We start from the raw sequence: 19,873 nt of genomic DNA on the forward strand, positions 1-19,873 counted from the left end.
TGGTGGCGGTAATCATAGATATATATAGAACGCTAGATGCCTCGTCCGCGTTGCCAGCCAACAAAGTCGAACGTCCGTGCCTGGCGGCCATCTTACCACAGGTAGCTCTCTCACCCATAACGCTGTTGGTAGTGTAAAAGTACTTTTCAGAGGACCATAACTTGATCAAATTTCAACAGATTTTCAAACGGTTTGGTTTGTTATAAACATGGGTGGATGTAATAATTATACTCAATTGTTATTAATGATTATGTTGTCCTAAAAATAATGTTATGAAACAGGTAGATTAATATTTCCTATTACAAATAGGCTATAAGAAAGGCTCTATGTTGAAATCCTTTAATGATTATGTTGTCCTAAAAATAATTTTCTGAAACAGGTAGATTAATATTTCCTATTACAAATAGGCTATAAGAAAGGCTCTATGTTGAAATCCCCACCCTGTACACAGATGTATATACTGTAGACACTGCATACTTGAATAATTGAGGCCTTGAGACCATACATGTAGGGGATAAACTTAACTGAACATTTTACCCACCTCTGACAATACTTCATCCGCCTCTCAATATAATGCATGCTCATAATGTACCATAATCACAGAATACACAATATAAATTTACCCCTTTCATGCGTAGCATCCACTACGGTGGACACCTATTTGACACCTGTTTTTTAGTATATTCTTGGGTGGATATTTGTAATTTTGCCACTTCAGGGGACATCAGTGAGTCATGCAATACACTGTCACTTACTCTAGAATGAATATTTATATATGTAAATTCATACATTGTAATAACCAAACTTTCTTTAGTGATAAACAGGAAAATAAAAATGATAGCCATATTTTTATAGAATAGCCAGATAATATAAATATGAAAAGCTTATCTAATTAATAATTTTGAATAAACTGTCAAAATACATTTAAAAAATAAGGTAAAATATGATCAAGAAATAAAAAAGCATCACTGTATGTGTCTCTGGAAGTAAAATACTGTATGCAAAAAACATGTGGCACTGTTTCTTATAATTCATGCTTGAAAGGGTTAATACCACTAATATTGGTATAAACAGTAAACGGTAACCTTCAGCATTATCAAATGTCCTCAATGTACAGTATAATTTACATTTACATATATGAAATCATAGAAAACCAGTCTGAAACACATTGTTTAGAAATATTTAATTAGGAGCTGAAACTCGGTGTCCGAAGACCCAACATCCACATTGCGCTAATGCCTCGTTTTCTTGTGTCAAGACTACGATGATTAGCGCAGCCATAAGCTGCACAAAAGTCCGGCATGTTCTCTTTGAAAAACAAATTTCCTGTAGAAATAAGAATGGAAGATGTTTTAAACAAACCAAACCCAAATTGAAAATCATGTGCAACTTTAGTTATATTGAAAAGAAACACCAATTCTGCCTCTGACTTCGACGTAAAATTACTAGGTGCTAGCTAGCAGCCTAGCCATACACAACGTTGACTAAACCGTTTTCTGAAGAGAAAATCGGCGATTTCAACATGTCCAAGCATCCAGGATTATAACCACGTTAATACTGTTTCTAATAAATCCAACCATTTGTAAATCCGTCAAAATTTCATCGAGATAAGAATAATAATGTTTCAGCATATCACTGACCTTACCTTGGTTTACCTCAGGTTCGACAGATTCTGCCAGGAAGCGAACCTGTGGTAAGATGGCTGACCTGTGATGCCAGATTGCCAGATTAGTTTTTTTTCATTGTAGTCCATTTAAATAATTGATCCACAACAAGTCTTTTACACATCTTTTACCCAGTAACACCCATTTGGGTGAAAATTGAAGAATTTTTAAGGGGTTAAACCATAACTTGAGCAAGTTGGGAATCAGTGGTAAATCTTTTTCAAGCGCTACATTATGGAGTGTTATTCACAAATGACACTTAAGAGTGAAAAAATTAGGCTTCATATCAACCTTAACTAGAGGTGGAGTTCTTTGAGCTTAGAGGCATCTGAGATGGACCATCAAACAGAGGAAATATACAGTATACTGTAGTCAGACCTGTCAGTATTCAAGATGTTTGCTGGGAGAAACTGAAGCTGTGTGCTCCACATCAAAGAAGAAAAGGACCACCGAGTATTAATCAGCAACAAGTCCAAAAGCCTGGTTCTGTGATGGTATGGGATTGTATCTGGCAAAGCTCATTTATATTTCTGTGATGACAGTATTAATGCAGAAAGGTTCATTCAGATGTTGGAGCAGCCTTAAAACTTACATCTTTTCTGGGAGAATCCATATATTTTCCAGCAAGACAGGCAAAAACCACATTCTGCAAAAGCTGTTGACATGTTTGCAAAAAGAATGCACCCAATAGCACCTACAACACTTCACCCCATGGTGTTTTTAATGCCAGAATATCTTTACCCTTGTGAGAAGGAATAGCACCATTACAAGTATGAAAGATTTAACTGTCCCAACTTATTTTAAAATATGCCACAGACCATAATGCAAAAATTGATGTATATCAACAAACTAATTAAGCTAATGTGGCAAACCTTGCCTTTCTGCAATGTCATGGTAAATGCATAAAACATTGTTCCTTTTATTTTTTTTCTATACATTTTCTCGTGCCTTACTATTTTCTAATAACATGCAGCACTATTGTGTCGACACATTATCACTTCTGCCTTAATATTTTAACTTGCTTATTGGGATACCTCAAGTACAGATCCTGCATATACTTTGATAATTTCCACCACTTGCTAGTTATATATTTAAATGGCAGATATTACAATAATTTCAAGATAACAAAATGGAACAGAAAAGTATAATCTTTCAGTGTTTAGAGTCTGTAATTTCCAAAGAGACTAGCATTCTCGAGTGTTGTGTGATTCTTTTGCTGACACCTGAGGAGTGTTGACATTCAGGCAGGGCCAGTGTACCCGGCAGCTGTCTGGGAGGTGTAATAGGTTGTCTTACAAAGCACAGACAGGAAATGAACCCTGCTATCTCACTTGAATCAACTACATCTGGACTCAATTATTCATCCTAGTTGTTTTTGGCCAGTGATAAATGATTTAGTCTTACAGCTAACACCATTTCTCAAGTAAAAATATAGCTATGATATAACAGAATGTAAAGAAGAAGAAGAAGAAGAAGAAAAAAAAACAGTTTTAGAAAAACAAATATGTTTTTTGTTTGGGTGATGATGCAACGCTGCAAGCATTTCTAGGGTGTTATTATCACTACAGTTATTTTTTCTGATGTGATTAAACTATGTTCTTTGATGATAAATCCCCATCATGCTTTCTGTAGTTTCAAAACATTATCCTTATCTTGACACAATGAGCTGAACCTGAAACTAATGTATTTTGCTGCACTTGCATGCAGGGTTGAAAAGAGCAACAACATTCAAATATCCTCCCAGTCCAAATCAAACACTGGCATTTCTGCTGTGACCACAGAAGAAAGTTTAATAGCTCCTTGGAGGTTATGAACTGTTGACAGTTAATAAGTCATAAAATTTCCCCTTGAAGAGGATGCTAGATTCCATCGGCAGGGCACCCAGTACAAAGAACCGGAAAGTAAATATCTTCCAATGGAAGTGGGCTGGAATCTCTCAATGACTTTTCATAGAGAGTCTCTAGAGCATGTCCCTCAAGGCTTCCTCATTTCTTGAGGCATGGAGGAAAAATTACTACATTACTTAGTTATTTCCCTTAAAGTTTTCTGTCTTCTATTTCAGTATTGGAGAATGGAGGTAAAGCATTGGAGGCTACTGACCTTCATGATTACACCTTATATTATTGTACTTGTCATGTGTTTTCTTTGGCCTTTGGGATGTTTGCCATGGTAACGGCACACAGCAGGCTGGCTGAGCTGACCCATGCTGTCCTCTGCATTTCCCGGCTTGGCTGTGATGAAGGGAAGTCTCAGCCCGTGTGATCCCTAACCCCTGATGAGGAGGGTTCTCGATTTCAGCTCCAGGTCCTGTAAAGGGCCTCACATCCTTCTTTGCTGCCACCGCTGTTCTACCCCCATAAAGTGCATCCCACTGTAAAATGAGCAACTATTTTCTAAGTCAGACTGTAGATAATTACCTAAGCTGTCATTTCTCCTCTCATATAAAACAAGTGGCAGTCAACAGAAGCATTTTAATGAATAGTTTGACATTATCGATATGTGCTCATTTAGTTTCTGTCTAAGAGTTAACAAAATTAAGAGAAGGGGTCACAATTATCAGGCAGTTTATTTAATGGAAACAGCGAGAACTTTCTAGCAGGAAAACTGGAAAAAAGTCCATCTCATAGCACCTAGTATCTCAGTGAAGCACAGTGACAAACATATAATTTATGTCTTTTTACTTGTAGCAATTTCTTTTCTTTGCTGGATGTGGTTCTTTTCTTTCTGCTTTGTTGCTGTAAAAGTGCACAGGCAACCATCAGCTTTGCCAAGAAATCACTGCGCTCTAGAGTCTAGCACATGACCCTGGGTTAGACCACAAGGTACCATTTTCACAAAGATTGTGGTTGCAATTGAAGTATTAGTGATTAAATATACATGTCGTGCTTTGAGTCATTTGGACAACTGCAGCATAAACCAAGACCATGCAGTTTCCCTTTTCATGTACCTTGAGTGCCTAAAAATAACAGAAAAAAATTGAAATAATAATTTTGTTGCACAGACAGCTTGTATTTGAGAAAGTAAAAAAAGGTGAAATTGACAATCCTGTTTTCCGAAAAGGACATTTAAAGTGTTTGCTTTACATTTCAAAGGCAGATTATATTTAACTTAATGATGTGGTGCAGTTTTAAATTGCACTGGAGTTGCAAGGTGCTAAATGGGGGTAGATGTCAGGTGCTGGACAGTGATACCACAGACTGGGAATCGCCAGCTTACTCTTGTCTTCATTAAGATCAAGTTTGCAGTTTTGTTTAAATATTAGTAAATGTAGTGACTCACTAGAGATTTCAGTTTCAAGAGTTCAAATTTCAAGATTTGGGAAGATGGCACAGTCAAGTTCCAGTCCTTCCACTTGAGTCCCAAGTGAATCAGGTCTATCATCTAAACAACTCAAAATATCAAATATAATTCCCTGGAATGACTTAATAATTTTAAAAAATTCAACAAATTATCAATGCTTTTTAAATTATATACCTATTTACTACAATTAAATGAAATGCTATTGTAGATCTGGGGATTGCATTTATGTAGATTTACAGGAAGTCAAAATAAAGTCAGGAGTCATTGGTATTAAAGTCTAAGTGGTCTTTAGGTCTTTTATGATTTTGTTAAGTTACGTATGAAGTCATTAAAGTTGTCCCTGGAGTCTAAAAGGTACTTTGTTGAACCTTTGTGATAGTACGGCCAGTACATGAATATTACACAGTAATTGTATCTATTAATACCTTTTTTTTAAATTATGGTAGCAGGAGTTAAAAAATACATACATAGATCAGTGATATCAAGCAGACAGAGTTTTTGTTTTACTTTAAACAGGGACAAGTTGGCTGTTTTCTTCTGTTTCCAGGATTTGTGCTACACTACGCTAATTTTCTTCTGGCTTTAGCTTCATCTCAGATTGAGAGACTTGAGAATGGTATCAATTTTCTCATCCATTCCTCTGCAAGAAACCCAATAAGAGCATTTTCCCAACTGTCATTAAATATTAAAAGAGAACATGACAACCTGAACAGGGCCTTCAGATTGTGTCTGTACTTTATGAGCTGTTTTGACACGTTTCTTTGACACGTGTTGTTACACAAGCCTTAGCATGTGGGCTGGATGGTATACAACATCCAAGCTCCACGTTGATGATGAAGTACAGCTACACATTAGCAAGAGAAAATCAACAAAAGTTCATACAAACTCAAGCAACTCCACCTGAGAGCAAAACTGGCTAATTTTAGCTTACTTTTTTCAAAATTTAGGGCGCCTTTATCTTGGAATATCCAGAGAAGAAAAGTTGTGTTTTTTCTGTCCTGTGGGGTTGAAAGAAGAAAATCTATTTACAAAAGCATGAAAATATTTTATCACTAGCAGCAGGGGCAGGAGTGTTTTAATGACCTGATCCACAGGCCTCTGGCTGGCTGCAGGCTTTCTCAAACTGCAAAAAACCCAGTGGTCTGCCTGCCAACCCTTGGGGCAGCGTTGAGATGAAACAGATAAGATAATTGTCTTTAATGAAATCCAGATCTTTCGGTCCATCTGGATTAGGACTAGTTTCGCCTTTTTTGAATTTTTTTGAAGGGGGTGTTCCATATAGATCTTGTATCTGAGGAGAGATGGTGGAAGTCAGTCCCTAATTCAAACCAGAGCTGGTGTACCAGCCAGTGGAGCTTTGATACCGTTTGAAGTTCTGCAAGCGAACATGGCTCCATCGGCCGCTGGACAATGTTGTCATGACAACTCTAATTATCCTCCTTTACGGCCTAGTTTTTACACAGGAAGGGAGCCATTATGTTCGTTGGGCATTTGCATCTCTCTGGGGCAAGTGTTAAAGGTCAGGGAAATGAAGCAAAATCAGAATAACACAGAAAAGTTGTGCGTGTGTGAGAAAAGGTGACTCAATGCAACATACTTAGGCAGGCATTTCTTCTTAAACATTTCCTGAATCACTCACTGAAACATAAAGAAACGTAAAGTCCAGCTTTCTGCATGAGTTTGTTAAGTTATAGGAAGTCAATTTTTAAATCATTTGGAGTTGCTTTTCTCTTTATTTTACATTATTTCAAATAGTTGTTTTCCTGTATACTTATACATTTAAATCCTTTAAAATAATTCAAATACTTCTGTTAAGAAAAAGCACAAGAGAGTGCCTGCAATGGGAGAAAATCTGCCACTCGTTTGCTTTGGTAAATTATTATAATACTAAATGTTTTGTCCCAAAGTAACAATCTAATCATAATACATTTTCATCATTTTCAACATCATCATCATTTTAATGCAATAATACTCTTGTACTATAAAATAAACACAGCACTATTTTTCCCTGATGGTTTTCCAGTTGCGTTCAGCAACTACCATGGAAAGAAGACGTGCCACATGTATTTCTTTGGATAATGTTCTCCAGTACCAGACTGTTTGATACAAAAACAGCAGAACACGGTCCAGAACAAACTCCTGCCCTCTCACGAAAGATGCTGCATTTCTCAAATTTTGTACATGTGTTTCAAAAAAGAAAAGCGAGTGAATTCTAGTCTTTCCAAATGAGAACTTGACTCATTGCATTAGGAATTAAAGCATTATTTCCTCTAGTTTATAATGCAAAAGAATAAATAAATAATAAACTGCCATACACTTAAGTCTAACTCAGGCACAAGATATACTCTAAATCTAAAAAATTTTTTAATAAAGGTTCATATTTTAATAGAAGGTGCAGACACAGTCTAGAGGAATCCAATAACTTATAGTTCCTGTTACCATTTATTTATTTTTGTTATTTCAGGAGGGGCTGCCCTGTCCGACAAAGAGTGTTTCTGAAATCCACTTATCTAGATTTAGAGCATTTACACTAAAATTCTGCGATCCTGTGCAAAGCAAAGTAAGTTATTATGCAGATCTTATCAGTCTTGCTATTGTGGCTGAATGAAGAGCCTTAAGTGGTGTCACTTTGCCTGGGGTCACAGATAGCTGCGAATCAAAGAGGGAGCCAGAGGTTGACCAAACAAATGGGTCTGCCTCTGCCCTCATGTAAAACTATGCCAAACACTAGTGGTTTTCTTTGAACTTGATTTAGCACTAAGGTCACAAACAGCATTGCGGAAGCGGAAGCCAGCACTGTGATGACATGAAAATAGCAGAGAAAAGATCAGGTTTATGTTGTCTTACATGCAGGTCCGATTATCTTTATTTATAAAAGGTAAAGTTTTTACAATCAAGCAGGTGTTTATTGCATATGTCCATGTGAATTTGGAATTATTTGCACTTGCATTAGTCATATTAGCAGTTTAAGGGTAGTAGCAAAATTTTAAAAGTGCAATCAATGTCATAATCTGTGAAAATAACTTCAAGAACACACACTTTAGATTATTCAGTCAACATTGATCAGTGGATGCTGCTGCACAGAGTGATAATGCATTAGAATTAGAGTTCAAGGGAAATAAACTGCTCACAAAATGCTCTTTCAGTAACAAATTCAATTCCTTTTTCATTGTCATACTTGTCATTTTTTTGGTCACCTGACCAGTTAGGTCCTCCATCAGTGGACTGAAGTGTCTTCATCTGCAGCAAAAGTCCCTCTGAAATGTAAAGAAACACATACCAAGTCATTATTTTTATTCAAAGGAATAAATTACCTTCCCTACATAATAAAAAAATAGATTTAAAGAAGTTTCTCTTGACTGCTTTATTTCACAGTAAACATAACTGAATTATGTTTTTAGATATTTGGAAGTTAAATCTGTCAGAAGGTAGAAGAGATACTTTTACCACAGAATGCCACGACATAAAATGTTCAAAAAGCAGTATTTAATTCACAGTAGTAGAACATACATATATAACATATAACATATAATAAACATCAAATATTTCTAAACATAAAATGAAATGCTGAGCGTGAGATATTTTATTATTTCATGAAAAATATTTGCTCATCTTTGTTCTAATGTAGCCTTCTTCTCAGACAGTACTGGGATAGGGCCATATTTACTACTGTGTATCATCACCTCTTCTGTTAGCAACAGTTAATAAACATCTGGGAATGAAGAGAAGCTGTTTCTGGATCATTGGGAGAGAAATCCATTCCCATTCTTGTTTGATATAAGATAATGAGTCATTAGTTGTATTTTGTGTTTCATAGTGCAGCAAATGTTTTCAGTTGCTGAAAGGTCCTGGACCAGTCCAGGCTCTGGACTCTTCTACTGTGAAGAATATTGTTATAATAGATGCAGAATGCATTTAAATATTGCCTTGCTGGAATATGCACAGCACTCCCTGAAAAAGATATCATTTGGATAGGTGCATATTGTTTTGTCTGACAGTGCTTTGATCTGTATTTGCGGGTGGGAATAATTTGTGGAAGAGTTCCTAAGCCCATGCAGTGATTTCCATGACAGAAACATGGCTGATATTGATGCACTGCTGCCTTAGGACAAGAATTTCACTGTCAACCAACACTAGATTTTGCATGCCTGTTCCTTTCAGTGAAGTCTTTAGATTTTTTAAATTTTGATTATATTATGCTCTGTCAATCATTAAATATTTAAAGTATACTAAATATTACTTTGAATGACTTAAATTTACCTCTTACAGACTCTGCAGTGCTCTGCAGTTTGTGGACACAATGTTTTTGCAGATTACTGAGCCACTGCCCTTTCTTTTTGAGAGACTCTGCCTCTCTAAGGTTCTCTGTTATTATGTTACTAACCTAATAACTTAAAAGGCTGCAACACATTTCTCCAGCTCTTCTTTTTACTTTTTTTGTAACCCTTTCAAAATTTCATGGTTTTTAGTTTTTTGTTTTTAGACCTGTTGCCATCAAATTTAACACAAGTAAATATTAAAATGCCAAAAATTCTAAATTTGACATGTTTTTCTATGTTCTACTGGGAATAGAACATTGGTTTATGAGATCTGCAAATCATTGCATTCTGTTTTTATTTACATTTTACACAGCCTTCCAGCAAATTTGGATTTGGGGCCATTTTTCCACTAGAGCTCAGGATCAGCACAGGGCTTGAGATTTAAGATAAAAAAACTAAAGACTGGCTTCTGTCGTTTCAGTGAGGTTGAAACATTCAGATCATTGGGGCAACATTTTTTAAACCCTGAAAATAGTCAATCACTATTATAGTTAATTATTTAGTGAGGTATTTTCATTGTAATAACCTGAAAATAACCTAAAATCACGTTTTACACTGATAATTTGAATATTCTTTTACACAATGCCACTTCCTGTTAAAAACTCTCAAAGAATAAAGTTTTTGAGATGGTGTGGGAGGAATAAGAAGAGCATTGTAACTCAAGGTAACAACACATCAATTATCAGCATGTCAGTGGAGTCCTACCAGTCAAGATTGGTGGGGCCGGTGGGCCAGCAGGTTAATGAAGGCAAATGGGATTAATACCCAGGGAGAGTAGCACCCTTAGGGACAGGAGCAAAGATGCTGCATCATTAGAGCCCCTGTTAACCCCGGGGCAATATGCAAGGCCTGCATGTTTCTCTCTGCGCCTCAGTGAGAGACAAATTGTGCTCTGTCTTATATCCCATCCAAGAAGAGGTTAATTAAATCTGAGGCAGTCCATAGTTTTTACCTTGCAACAGCATGCACTGTTTCATGGTAATAATGTAAATTTTCATAGATTTTTATTATATTAATAGGAATTTAGTTCATTGTGGATTTATACATTTATTCAGTGGACTAATCTATGGTCTGTGAAGTTTTACAAGATATGTGGCTCAGTTTCCAACATGAGTGAAACTCATCAAACATATTCTGTGTTGAGTTTTTCCCCATTCTTTCCCTAAGGAAATAATCCTTTGTATTTCATGCCCAAACCAAGGCTACAGTTACACCCGATCTTGATTGAACATAAACAGGAATGTCTGAAATTACTCTGTTGGACTATGACTACCCTCCACTTCATCTGTATGTTTATACTTCCTGCAAGGGGCCCTCTATTTATGAACAACTGAAGAGCACAAATAATCATCCGCCTCTAGTAAAAAAAATCTGCTTTTATTATCTGCAAAGTTTTGCAATGCCTTTGTCTACACTCACACTGCCTTCTGATTGCCTGTTTATTATTCCAGCGTTTTTGCAGAGCCAATGGGGATCAGGCCAATTCCTAAAGGTGCCAAGCCTTTTCCAGCCCTTTCTTGTCTGTGACATCATTGTGTATATCCCTAAAACATACTGATCCGTGTCTTGTCTGCAGCCTGGGTGGCACACATCACATGCAACAAAGGTTAAACATAAGGTGCACAGTCTTTGTGCCATTTGGACATCCTGGATGCTATCAGATCACATGGCAGAATCATTGTGCCATTCTTTATTACCAACACGCCTCTCAGAGTGATGAAACTCTGACCTGTGTAGCTCCATATTTACCGATGAAATCATTCATCTGTTCAGCAAAGTCTGCAGGCAGATTTATGAAGTTTACCATTTTGTCAAGGAGCCAAACAGGTTTTTGTGTCAGCTTATATTCATGAACATCAAGATTTTTATCTTTTAAGTTTGTGTGATCGTTGAGTTTAAGGGCATCTCATCTTTTCACACAAAAACTTTACAGTGTTTTGATATTTTTCAAATGAGTGTTTCCCCAAAACAAAGGGATTCACTAACAGTTTGGTCTTCCTGTATATGGTTTTCTGCTAGCTGTTAAATTCAAAATGTATACTGAAAGAAATGCCTTTTTTCTAAATTTAAAGAGAAGTAATGAAATTTGAACAAAGAAGATCATCAGCAAGACAGCTACAATGACAAAAATGTTTCTGTGGTAATTTGGTCAAATACCTTTAAAGCCAAACATAAAATCACCCTTTAAATGCTTTATTCTTACACGTTTACATTAACCAAGCCAGTGCTCCACACGTGTCTGTCACTATTATTTATACTTTAAATATCACTGAACCTGCAGTCAAACATTTTTTGGGAGGGGTCTAAAGGCATTTCTTTGTCAGGTTATAAACAATGATCTGTTTTAACTTTAAAGTTGAAGAAGTTTGAATTATTTCAGAGGCAACATTCATAAAGGAGGCAATTAAATTCTTTTTGTCAATTTCTGTTTGAATTGTAAATGCATATATATTGAGAGTGACCCATGTCACAGACATGCCTCTGTTTCTTAATAAAGTGAAATAAAACTGTCTCCAGGTCTATTTGTTGTACTTTAACATTTTACAGAAATTTCTGATTAGAATCACAGGAAATTATTCTTCCCTTTGCAGATAACACACATTTATTTCTAAGCGGAATTCAAATGATACAACAATATTAGACCATTTTCTTGATTTATTGCTTTTTTTTAGCTTTGAAAATTTGGAATAGCAAAAAAGACTAAAGCTTGCGCTTAGCTGAACAAAACTATTTCTCTTCCAGTCACTTCAGGGAATGAACGACAAGGCATGGAAAATTTTATTTTAATTTTTTTTTTTTTTTTATGTAGGAATACGGTCTTCCATAATTTGACTCCTGAGATCTGCTGTCTTTTAAAAAAGGACACAGATGCAGGTGTTTATTTTCTGCAGTTATAAAGATAATGGATGAAACATGCACTTGAAAATGCCATCAGCCGAAAAAGCTACTTAGATCACAGAAGATAATCTATTTTTTGCTATTATGCTGAATTCCGTCTATCTGCAACCTCACCTCCTCTTACTTCTTTCATGCAGTTTCTCTTTCAGCCAAATTTGAAGCTATGAATTAAGCATTAAAAGGAACCACATACTGAGAACAAAGTTTCTATAATGCTGTTGAAATATTTGCATTTTCCACATGTGGATATGTATTTTTTTCTTCAGTCATATAGAAAATCAAAGCTTAAGTTCAGTTGTGTGAAAGTCAACGTTCTCGTTATTTTAAAAACTGAAATAACGTTTTCATGTCTGTATAGCACAATATACACACTTTAACAAAAAGAATTAATGTAATTAAAAATCAGCAAACTCCAAATGCAGATTAACTGAAGTTGCTTGGTTCTATTTAGCCTCTCCCCAGTTTTGCCTTAAGTACAAATCTCAGCTAGTCCTGGTTTTAATGTTCACTCAGAGACATTATTTGATGTGAAACAAAGTACATGTCTGATAAATGCTGATTTATTTATTTATGCATTTAATAGACTTCTGGATTCTGCTTATAGCATTTGGTTAAATCTGTTAAGTCTGCATCTGCCTCTTTCTCCTGATCAGTACAGAGATAATCCTATTTTTAATATATATTTTTTAGAGTGCAGTGCACTAGAGTACAGTGCAATGTATATATATATATATATGTGTGTGTGTGTGTGTGTGTGTGCGTGTGTGTGTGAAAAGGTGAAGATTGCTAAGAATGTTGCTGTATTAAGAAAAAAATTATCAATTGTATTCATTGTGTCTAATTTATCAAAAACTTAACAGGCCTCTTCTGACAAAAAACTTTTTTTTTTGAGCTGTAATAAACTGAGTTTTAGCATTAGTAAAAAATAAAAGATTTTAAAAATAATAATAAATAATAATAATAATAATAATAATAATAAAAGGTCGACAGCGAAGCTATGAGCATATTTAAGTTACAGTCCATGACTGATTTAACTCACGCTACAGAGTCAGTCAGGGCTTTTGCTTCATGCATTTCTTTTTCTGAAACAGTTGGATGATAAATCCTTGCGCTTTCCTCAGGTAGTCCCCTCCTTTAGAGCGACCCCCAACACACACACACACACACACACACACACACACACACACACACACACACACACACACACACACACACACACACACACACACACACACACACATTTAAGTACACTCCACTTTAAAGCTATGAAACTTTAACTGCAGAAACAGTCCCGTTTGAAGCTTACAAAACAAACAAACAAAAACATCCTGCATTTCCTTACAGCCAAACAAACTCCCAGGCAACTTCTCACAAAATCATGGGCGCGGCAGACTCCGTTTTCTCTCAGCCATACCTTTATAAAGTGTAAGTGATCATCCAGATCCATGTTATTCTCTGGAGAGCCCTTTAATAATCCACGGTAATTAATGCAACACTTAAAGTCATCTACAAGCAGGACTGTGGCTTCATAATAAGCGTCTGTGTGAAAGCAAAGCTGCTCCGTAGCTCTCTCTGCAGAGTAATGCACTGCACCGCGAGTCTCTGCACAGCAGTCGGAACATCTGCTCATTTCACGTGACTTTTTAAAAAATACTAACATCTGTTCTAAATAGGTTTCATTCTGTGCCTCTGCATCGAGTCAATTGCCAACTCCTCTCTTCAAAGAAAAAAAGGGAAAGGAAACTTATTTGAGACTTTTACATCACGAAAGGGCTTGAATTGCAGTGTTTAATAAAAAAGTCAGCTTTTTCAGATGAATGTCCCCATCAGTCCACAGCCTCTGTTTACTGTTTATCTAAATCAAACTTCTTAACTGTGAAACTCACTAAAAGCTGTTTGTTGATCTTTAGGCCTTGACTGTGATTGTGAGGTTTTTGTTGAGATATTCGGTGAGAATAGTCTGTATGTAGCCTGCACCTTCACGGCCTTCTTAAATTTCATAGACATCTGGGAATTCCATACATGCCTTGCAAGCCAATTACACACCTTCAAACGGACACACACTTTGATTTGGACAGCGAGAAACACTTTCCCAGATCACTGAGATCAATCACAGCACGATAACAGTGTGCTATGAAAGATTTATTTAGTGACAATAATCAGGAATACCTTTCAAGGCTTTTTGCAGATAAGCTCACACGGGATTGTTGCTGATGTGAGATATTTTAACGCTATGATGTTGATTTTGTTACTATGATATCAGTCCCGGAAAATAACAAAATAAAACTCTTCATACACTATATTTACGTCCAGCTGCAGGCTGAAAGGAGAAACAGTCTGCTTGGGCCGACTGGCAAGCTGACATGACCTCTGTATAACTTTTTTACTTACAATGGTGAGCTTCAGGCACAGACTTTAATCCAACTCTAAACAAACTCAGGAAAAGAGACAGTGTGAGAGAAACTGGAGCTGCTTATAAATCTTTAATTAAATTTTAATTTTATATAACCTGTGTTTTTTCTGCAGCATGTTTTGCCTGCAAAAAGAAAAAAAAAAACCCTCTTGAGTTTAAATCATGTGTTAACACGGGCTTTCTTGAAACAGTTTGAATTACAAATGACGTGAGAAACTCATCAAACTGAACTTTTTTTCTTTGTTCTGAAAAAAAAAAAAAAAAAAAAAAAGGCGCGTGTTTAATTAATTATACTACTCAAGCCAGTAACAGCTCTATTTGCTTTCCCAGACTGGCAAGTTTTGTTATTAATATGATGTGTAAGTATATAGCTATGCAAGTGCTGCTGGATACATGAATGAAAAACATTATGATTCATACTGTCCATTGAATTTCAGAGCATTTTATTTCAACTTCGCCCTCAGTCATTTGTCAGTAACATTCACCCTCGAAAAGAAAAAAAACAGGCAAAACAAAGTGCTCCCTTTCGTCTTTTTCTTTAATGCAAAAAATATACAAACATTTACAAAAGAAATGATAATAAAAAATAGGATTTTTTTTATTTTTATTTGACACACAGGATCTATTCCTCAGTGTAACACGTTTCAGTAATAAATAAATAAATGCATTCTGAAAACACTTTTTTCCTTTTTTGCACAGGTTAGATCCACGAAGTCAGCCTATAATGTGAGCTACACAGTCTCACACAGAAAACTGAGACTTCAATGATGCACTTGGACTTCCGCAGAAAACAGTCCAAAAGCATGCATTAAACAAAAGTAGAAAAAGATGTATAAAAGATGTTTTCAACATTCGTCGTCAACAACATGAAAACTCTTGTGGAGTTTGGAGCTAACGGCTGACGGGCCTAACGGACCCCCCCTTGCAGAGTTTCAGTCGTTTTTGGTGTAAATGATCCCATGTATCCAGCATTGGACTCCAGATTGTCCCTTCAGAATGTGATAAGTATATTCAGCAGTCACCTGTAAGTTAGATAAAGTACCAACTGTCACTTAAATGTGAAGAAAAGCATAAAATATCAAGTTGTTTTAAGTTGTTTGACAGGTTGTATTAGCCTACAACTCAACAGGACCATTACAATTATTTCTGTTTATTTTATTTATTTATTTATTTTACCTATTTCAAGCTTGGATCATGCAGTTTAGTTGAAAAACCAAGCGTACCATTTTGGGCATAATTTCTCCGGATGTTAATGAGATGTTGACATGGACCAAGCGCCCTCCATCCTCCATACAGAGAAGGCGTAGCTCAGCCTCTCGTGAGCCACATAACTACAGCTTGACATCTTGGAGTCCAGCTCGTCGCTCTGCAGGACCTGGCAGAGGAAGTCGATGTATCTGGCTGCAAGTTTTAGGGTCTGTATTTTGCTGAGTTTGTCCGATGGTAAAGTGGGGATAATTTTCCGCAGAGCTGCGAACGCCTCGTTGAGAGATTGGGTCCTCTGTCGCTCCCGGACGTTGGCCATGACCCGCTGCGACTGGAGCTCCTCGAAAGACTGGGGGCTGCTGCTGCTGGACTTCTTCCCTCTTTTCCCAGGGGTCGGGCTATCTGAGTCCTCCCCATTTTTCCTGCTCGGTCTCCTCTTCCTCCCACATCTCTTCGGCTGTCTGTCCAGCTCCCCCTCGCTGTTGCTCAGGCTGTCCACAGGAGAGACAGGAGAGCTCCCGGACTCTTCCCCTAGATTTTCCTCAGACATCTCCACCTGGGTTGTTGGCGACCAGAGAGAGTCCCCCCCCAAAATTATTTCCCTCTCATTAAGTCAAGAAGTTAGTCCACCTGAAGATCTGTCGGGCTGTGAAGACACCAAAGAATCCATAGATGGGTTCCTGGGAGGGCAAGTCTTTTCTGTTACTTGAGAAACTTAAGCAGTTCTTATAGGCTGCATGGCGTAAACTTTTTGGGGAGGGACAGGATTGGCCAAGAGCATGAATTACGTGAGGTAAGGGGCGGGAACATCCGAGGAACTGTTACACTCTCCACAAAGCCAGAGCTGGAAATTATAATTTGAGGTGCTCTTTCATATTATTAAAAAAATAATAATAATAAAAAAAATAAACAAATATCAAATACTACGACCTTAATATGAGTTTATAGGTTACTTCACTAAAGAATCACAAGGTCATGGTTGAAGGTAATTTCTGCTAAAGATGAAAATGAACCGAAACTATTTGAAAAAAAAAAAAAAAAAAAAAAAAAAAAAAGGATTAACCAACACATCAGAACTACTGTTTTTCTCAACTACTGTTTTTATCCTTTTATCTATTCTTCAACTTATTAAAATTTTTTTTGCGTGTGTGTGTTTGTGCACAATAGTATTTTATTTCTCTTTTTTGCAATGGCTCGGTACACCTCACCCACGTGGACTTTAGATTAATGTCAATATCTCAATAACCTTAATGTGTTATATGTAATCTTGTCCGATTATATCATATATATATATAGAGAGAGAGACACACACACACAAACTATCTCATACCACAAAATATATCTAAAACCTCAGGTACAATGAGGAGTGCAGGAGCACTGAGAAAGGAAACATTTCTCCCCTGTTGTTTCCATTCAGAGGCCAAGAGAGGGATGCTCTGTGTGTTTTGCTCTTTGGCATTAGGTAGGCTGGTGATACAATATCCATCTTGTTTAGTGGAGGATTACTTTGTTTAGGTTGAGAAGACTGTGTTCCACAGGAGCTGCATCTGGCTCAGGAAACAGGGGGGTAGTTAGGGTCAGAGGTCATAACACCAGCGAAACATCCATTTACATCTTCGTGGAGGCCTGAGAGTGAGGTATTGTTCTAAGGGAAAACACAGGACTTGTTTAAGTGTTGAGCTGTTTCTTCATGAATAAAACGTTTTTTTCAACTAAACAGAATATAATTTTTAATAAAAGTATCTTGCTGAAAATGCACATGCTCATTCATTTAAATGCTTTTACAGGAGAACAAATGTGAAACTTACTCATTTAGTATGTCCCTTATGTTATAATAAGACATTATTTGCCTTATGTTTGTTGTGTGTGTATGCGTATATGTGGAGGTGGTGGTGGTGGCCGGACCCAGTCAAGTCTCTTCAAGGTGAATATACCTGTCTGAAGGCTCTGTCCATGGTGCTGATCTCACTCCACTACCCTCTACCTGCTGCACCTCATAGGTCAGCATGCAAATCTTCAGTCACATTGTATCTGTCTGTGTTGTATCTTGTATCATGTATTGTGACAATAAAATGTAATGTATAAACAGAGTTTCGATCGTACATCTGAATGGATCATTTTAAGTATTTTGGGTAGAATCTTCATGTTATTCATGTAATGTCTTTTAATAATAAGAAAGGTTGAGTTTTATTAATTGTAAATTAAGTAATTTGTAATCGAATAAAACACATGGGCTATTTTCTTTTTCTTTCTTCCTCTTTTCTTTTTCTTTAAAGTGTTTTGTTGCTCTACCATGCTTGTACACCATGTACTAGCTTTGGAATGTGTCTTTTGTGTCTTCTGTGGTCACTGAAATCTCTCCTTTACAATATATTTAGAAAACATGGCTGAGGTGAAGGATATCCAGTTGGATCACTTAAAATTCATGATCCACTATTAGGTTTGGGGATTTGCTCCTAAATCAAGGGGATACACATACATTTGGCTGAGGATAGGCAGGTGATTCTGTTAGCCTCAAAACTTTATGGAGCTTCTTATTCAGTCCCTTAGAAGAGAGTCTTTGTTTTACTGTCACTACAGCACTTTTTCAATAGTAAAAAAAACCAATGCATACATGTTGTTTCAGTGTTTCACAAAGATATAGCAAATAGTGCTACTGAAGTCAGGAAACAAGATTTCAGCACAGATACCCAGTTATTCCTTCCTTTTCATATTGGTAATTAAACTATAAGCAGTATATATATATTACAACTGATGACATGGGACCTTTAAATTTTATGGATTCTACGTTGTTAATTACAAAATTATCAGATGATATTGCATTGTTTTAAATGATGTTGATCAGATACCTAATACCTTATTCTTTTTCTACAATGATGCATCAGGGCTTTTAATATGAAGAATACAAGATTTTAACTCTTCATGTTAACAAGTCAACTTTAATTCACAGTATTGAGGTAAATGTATTCAATTACATATCTTTGAAGGAATTAGTAAAATAAACTTTCTTTTGAAATGTAATTTTGACCCATTTAAATAGTCTGATTAGTACAGTTATTGATATATTGGAAAATGCTTTGGAAGCATAATTTCACTCCACATAATAGTATAATTTAGAATGAATATACGCTACATAGAAGAAAATATTTATACTACAAAAACTGACTGGTAAAATAAGTTTGGGCCACAGTTGTATATATACTACTGGTAAGATATTCAGTTATTCAGATTTCAAAAACATTTAGTTCAGACTGCAGACAAAATCAGTTGTTGTCTGCTGTCACTGCTCCTGTAGCTCTGTTAAGTCTGGATTAAGAACTACAACAGTATTCTACTATTATGCCTACTTTAAACTCTTTGTATTGATGAATGTAACTTCATTAGTAAATGTAATGACTACATTTCAAGATTAATGAACAAAAATGTGTTACTTTCCCTGTCAGAAAAAAAAAAACATATCATCTCCACTATTTTCAGGACTCAACAAAGCTAGAAGTACACACTTGCCATTTGTGCTGTTACCCAAAATAAAAAAAAGAGTTCATTTTAAGATGATAAAAATATTTATCCGTGTGGTGAGTTGTTTTAGATTAAGGCTGGGCAGCAAATGAATATACAATTTGCAAGAATAATGAGTAGCTCATAAGAATATAGTACCTGCATCTGGAAATAATTAGGATCATTTTGGTGGGATTTATTTGCAAAACAAAAACTTTGAGCTTTTGTGAACTAATATGTTAAGGTTTCTTAATTTTTCTGGCAATATAACTGAATTCAAAACCTCCCATGAGTCTGTTAAGAATAAAACTACCTTAAAAAATAAGTGCCTTAAAGCTTTTAGAATTATTAGCATTACAAAGAGGCACGTTGATTTAATAATCCACTGTGTTTATCTTTTGTTTTATACTTTTGTTTTATGCTTTTCTTTGTCTGTAATGGTTTTACATGCTGCTTGGGATATTCGATAGTTAATTGATGATCAGTCCCAATTCGCATGATTACAATTGTTCAGTAAAGAAAAAAAGTGATTTAAAATGTGAAGAAATAAACAAATCCCAAACTTAACAAACAAA

The 19,873-nt window shown here is 36.1% G+C and overlaps 1 protein-coding gene across 2 annotated transcripts; it reads right to left on the minus strand.

The window, feature by feature from the left end:
* Nucleotides 1-15,116: 15,116 nt before the first annotated feature.
* Nucleotides 15,117-16,505, minus strand: twist1b (twist family bHLH transcription factor 1b). 2 transcript variants are annotated; one of them, XR_006010814.1, is made up of 2 exons: nt 15,771-16,505; nt 15,117-15,616 (listed from the first exon to the last, which is right to left on the minus strand). XR_006010814.1 is itself a non-coding variant. In XM_041988269.1 (2 exons), exon 1 carries the CDS (start codon nt 16,348-16,350, stop codon nt 15,844-15,846), a length of 507 nt encoding a protein of 168 aa, XP_041844203.1. In that variant the 5' UTR covers nt 16,351-16,505; the 3' UTR covers nt 15,117-15,616; nt 15,818-15,843. The 2 variants fall into 2 exon arrangements, 1 of the variants encoding a protein (XP_041844203.1); XM_041988269.1 differs by having other exon boundaries at nt 15,818-16,505.
* Nucleotides 16,506-19,873: the final 3,368 nt, after the last annotated feature.

The sequence above is a fragment of the Melanotaenia boesemani genome, chromosome 6 (assembly GCF_017639745.1).
Source record: "Melanotaenia boesemani isolate fMelBoe1 chromosome 6, fMelBoe1.pri, whole genome shotgun sequence".
Classification (NCBI taxonomy): Eukaryota; Metazoa; Chordata; class Actinopteri; order Atheriniformes; family Melanotaeniidae; genus Melanotaenia; species Melanotaenia boesemani.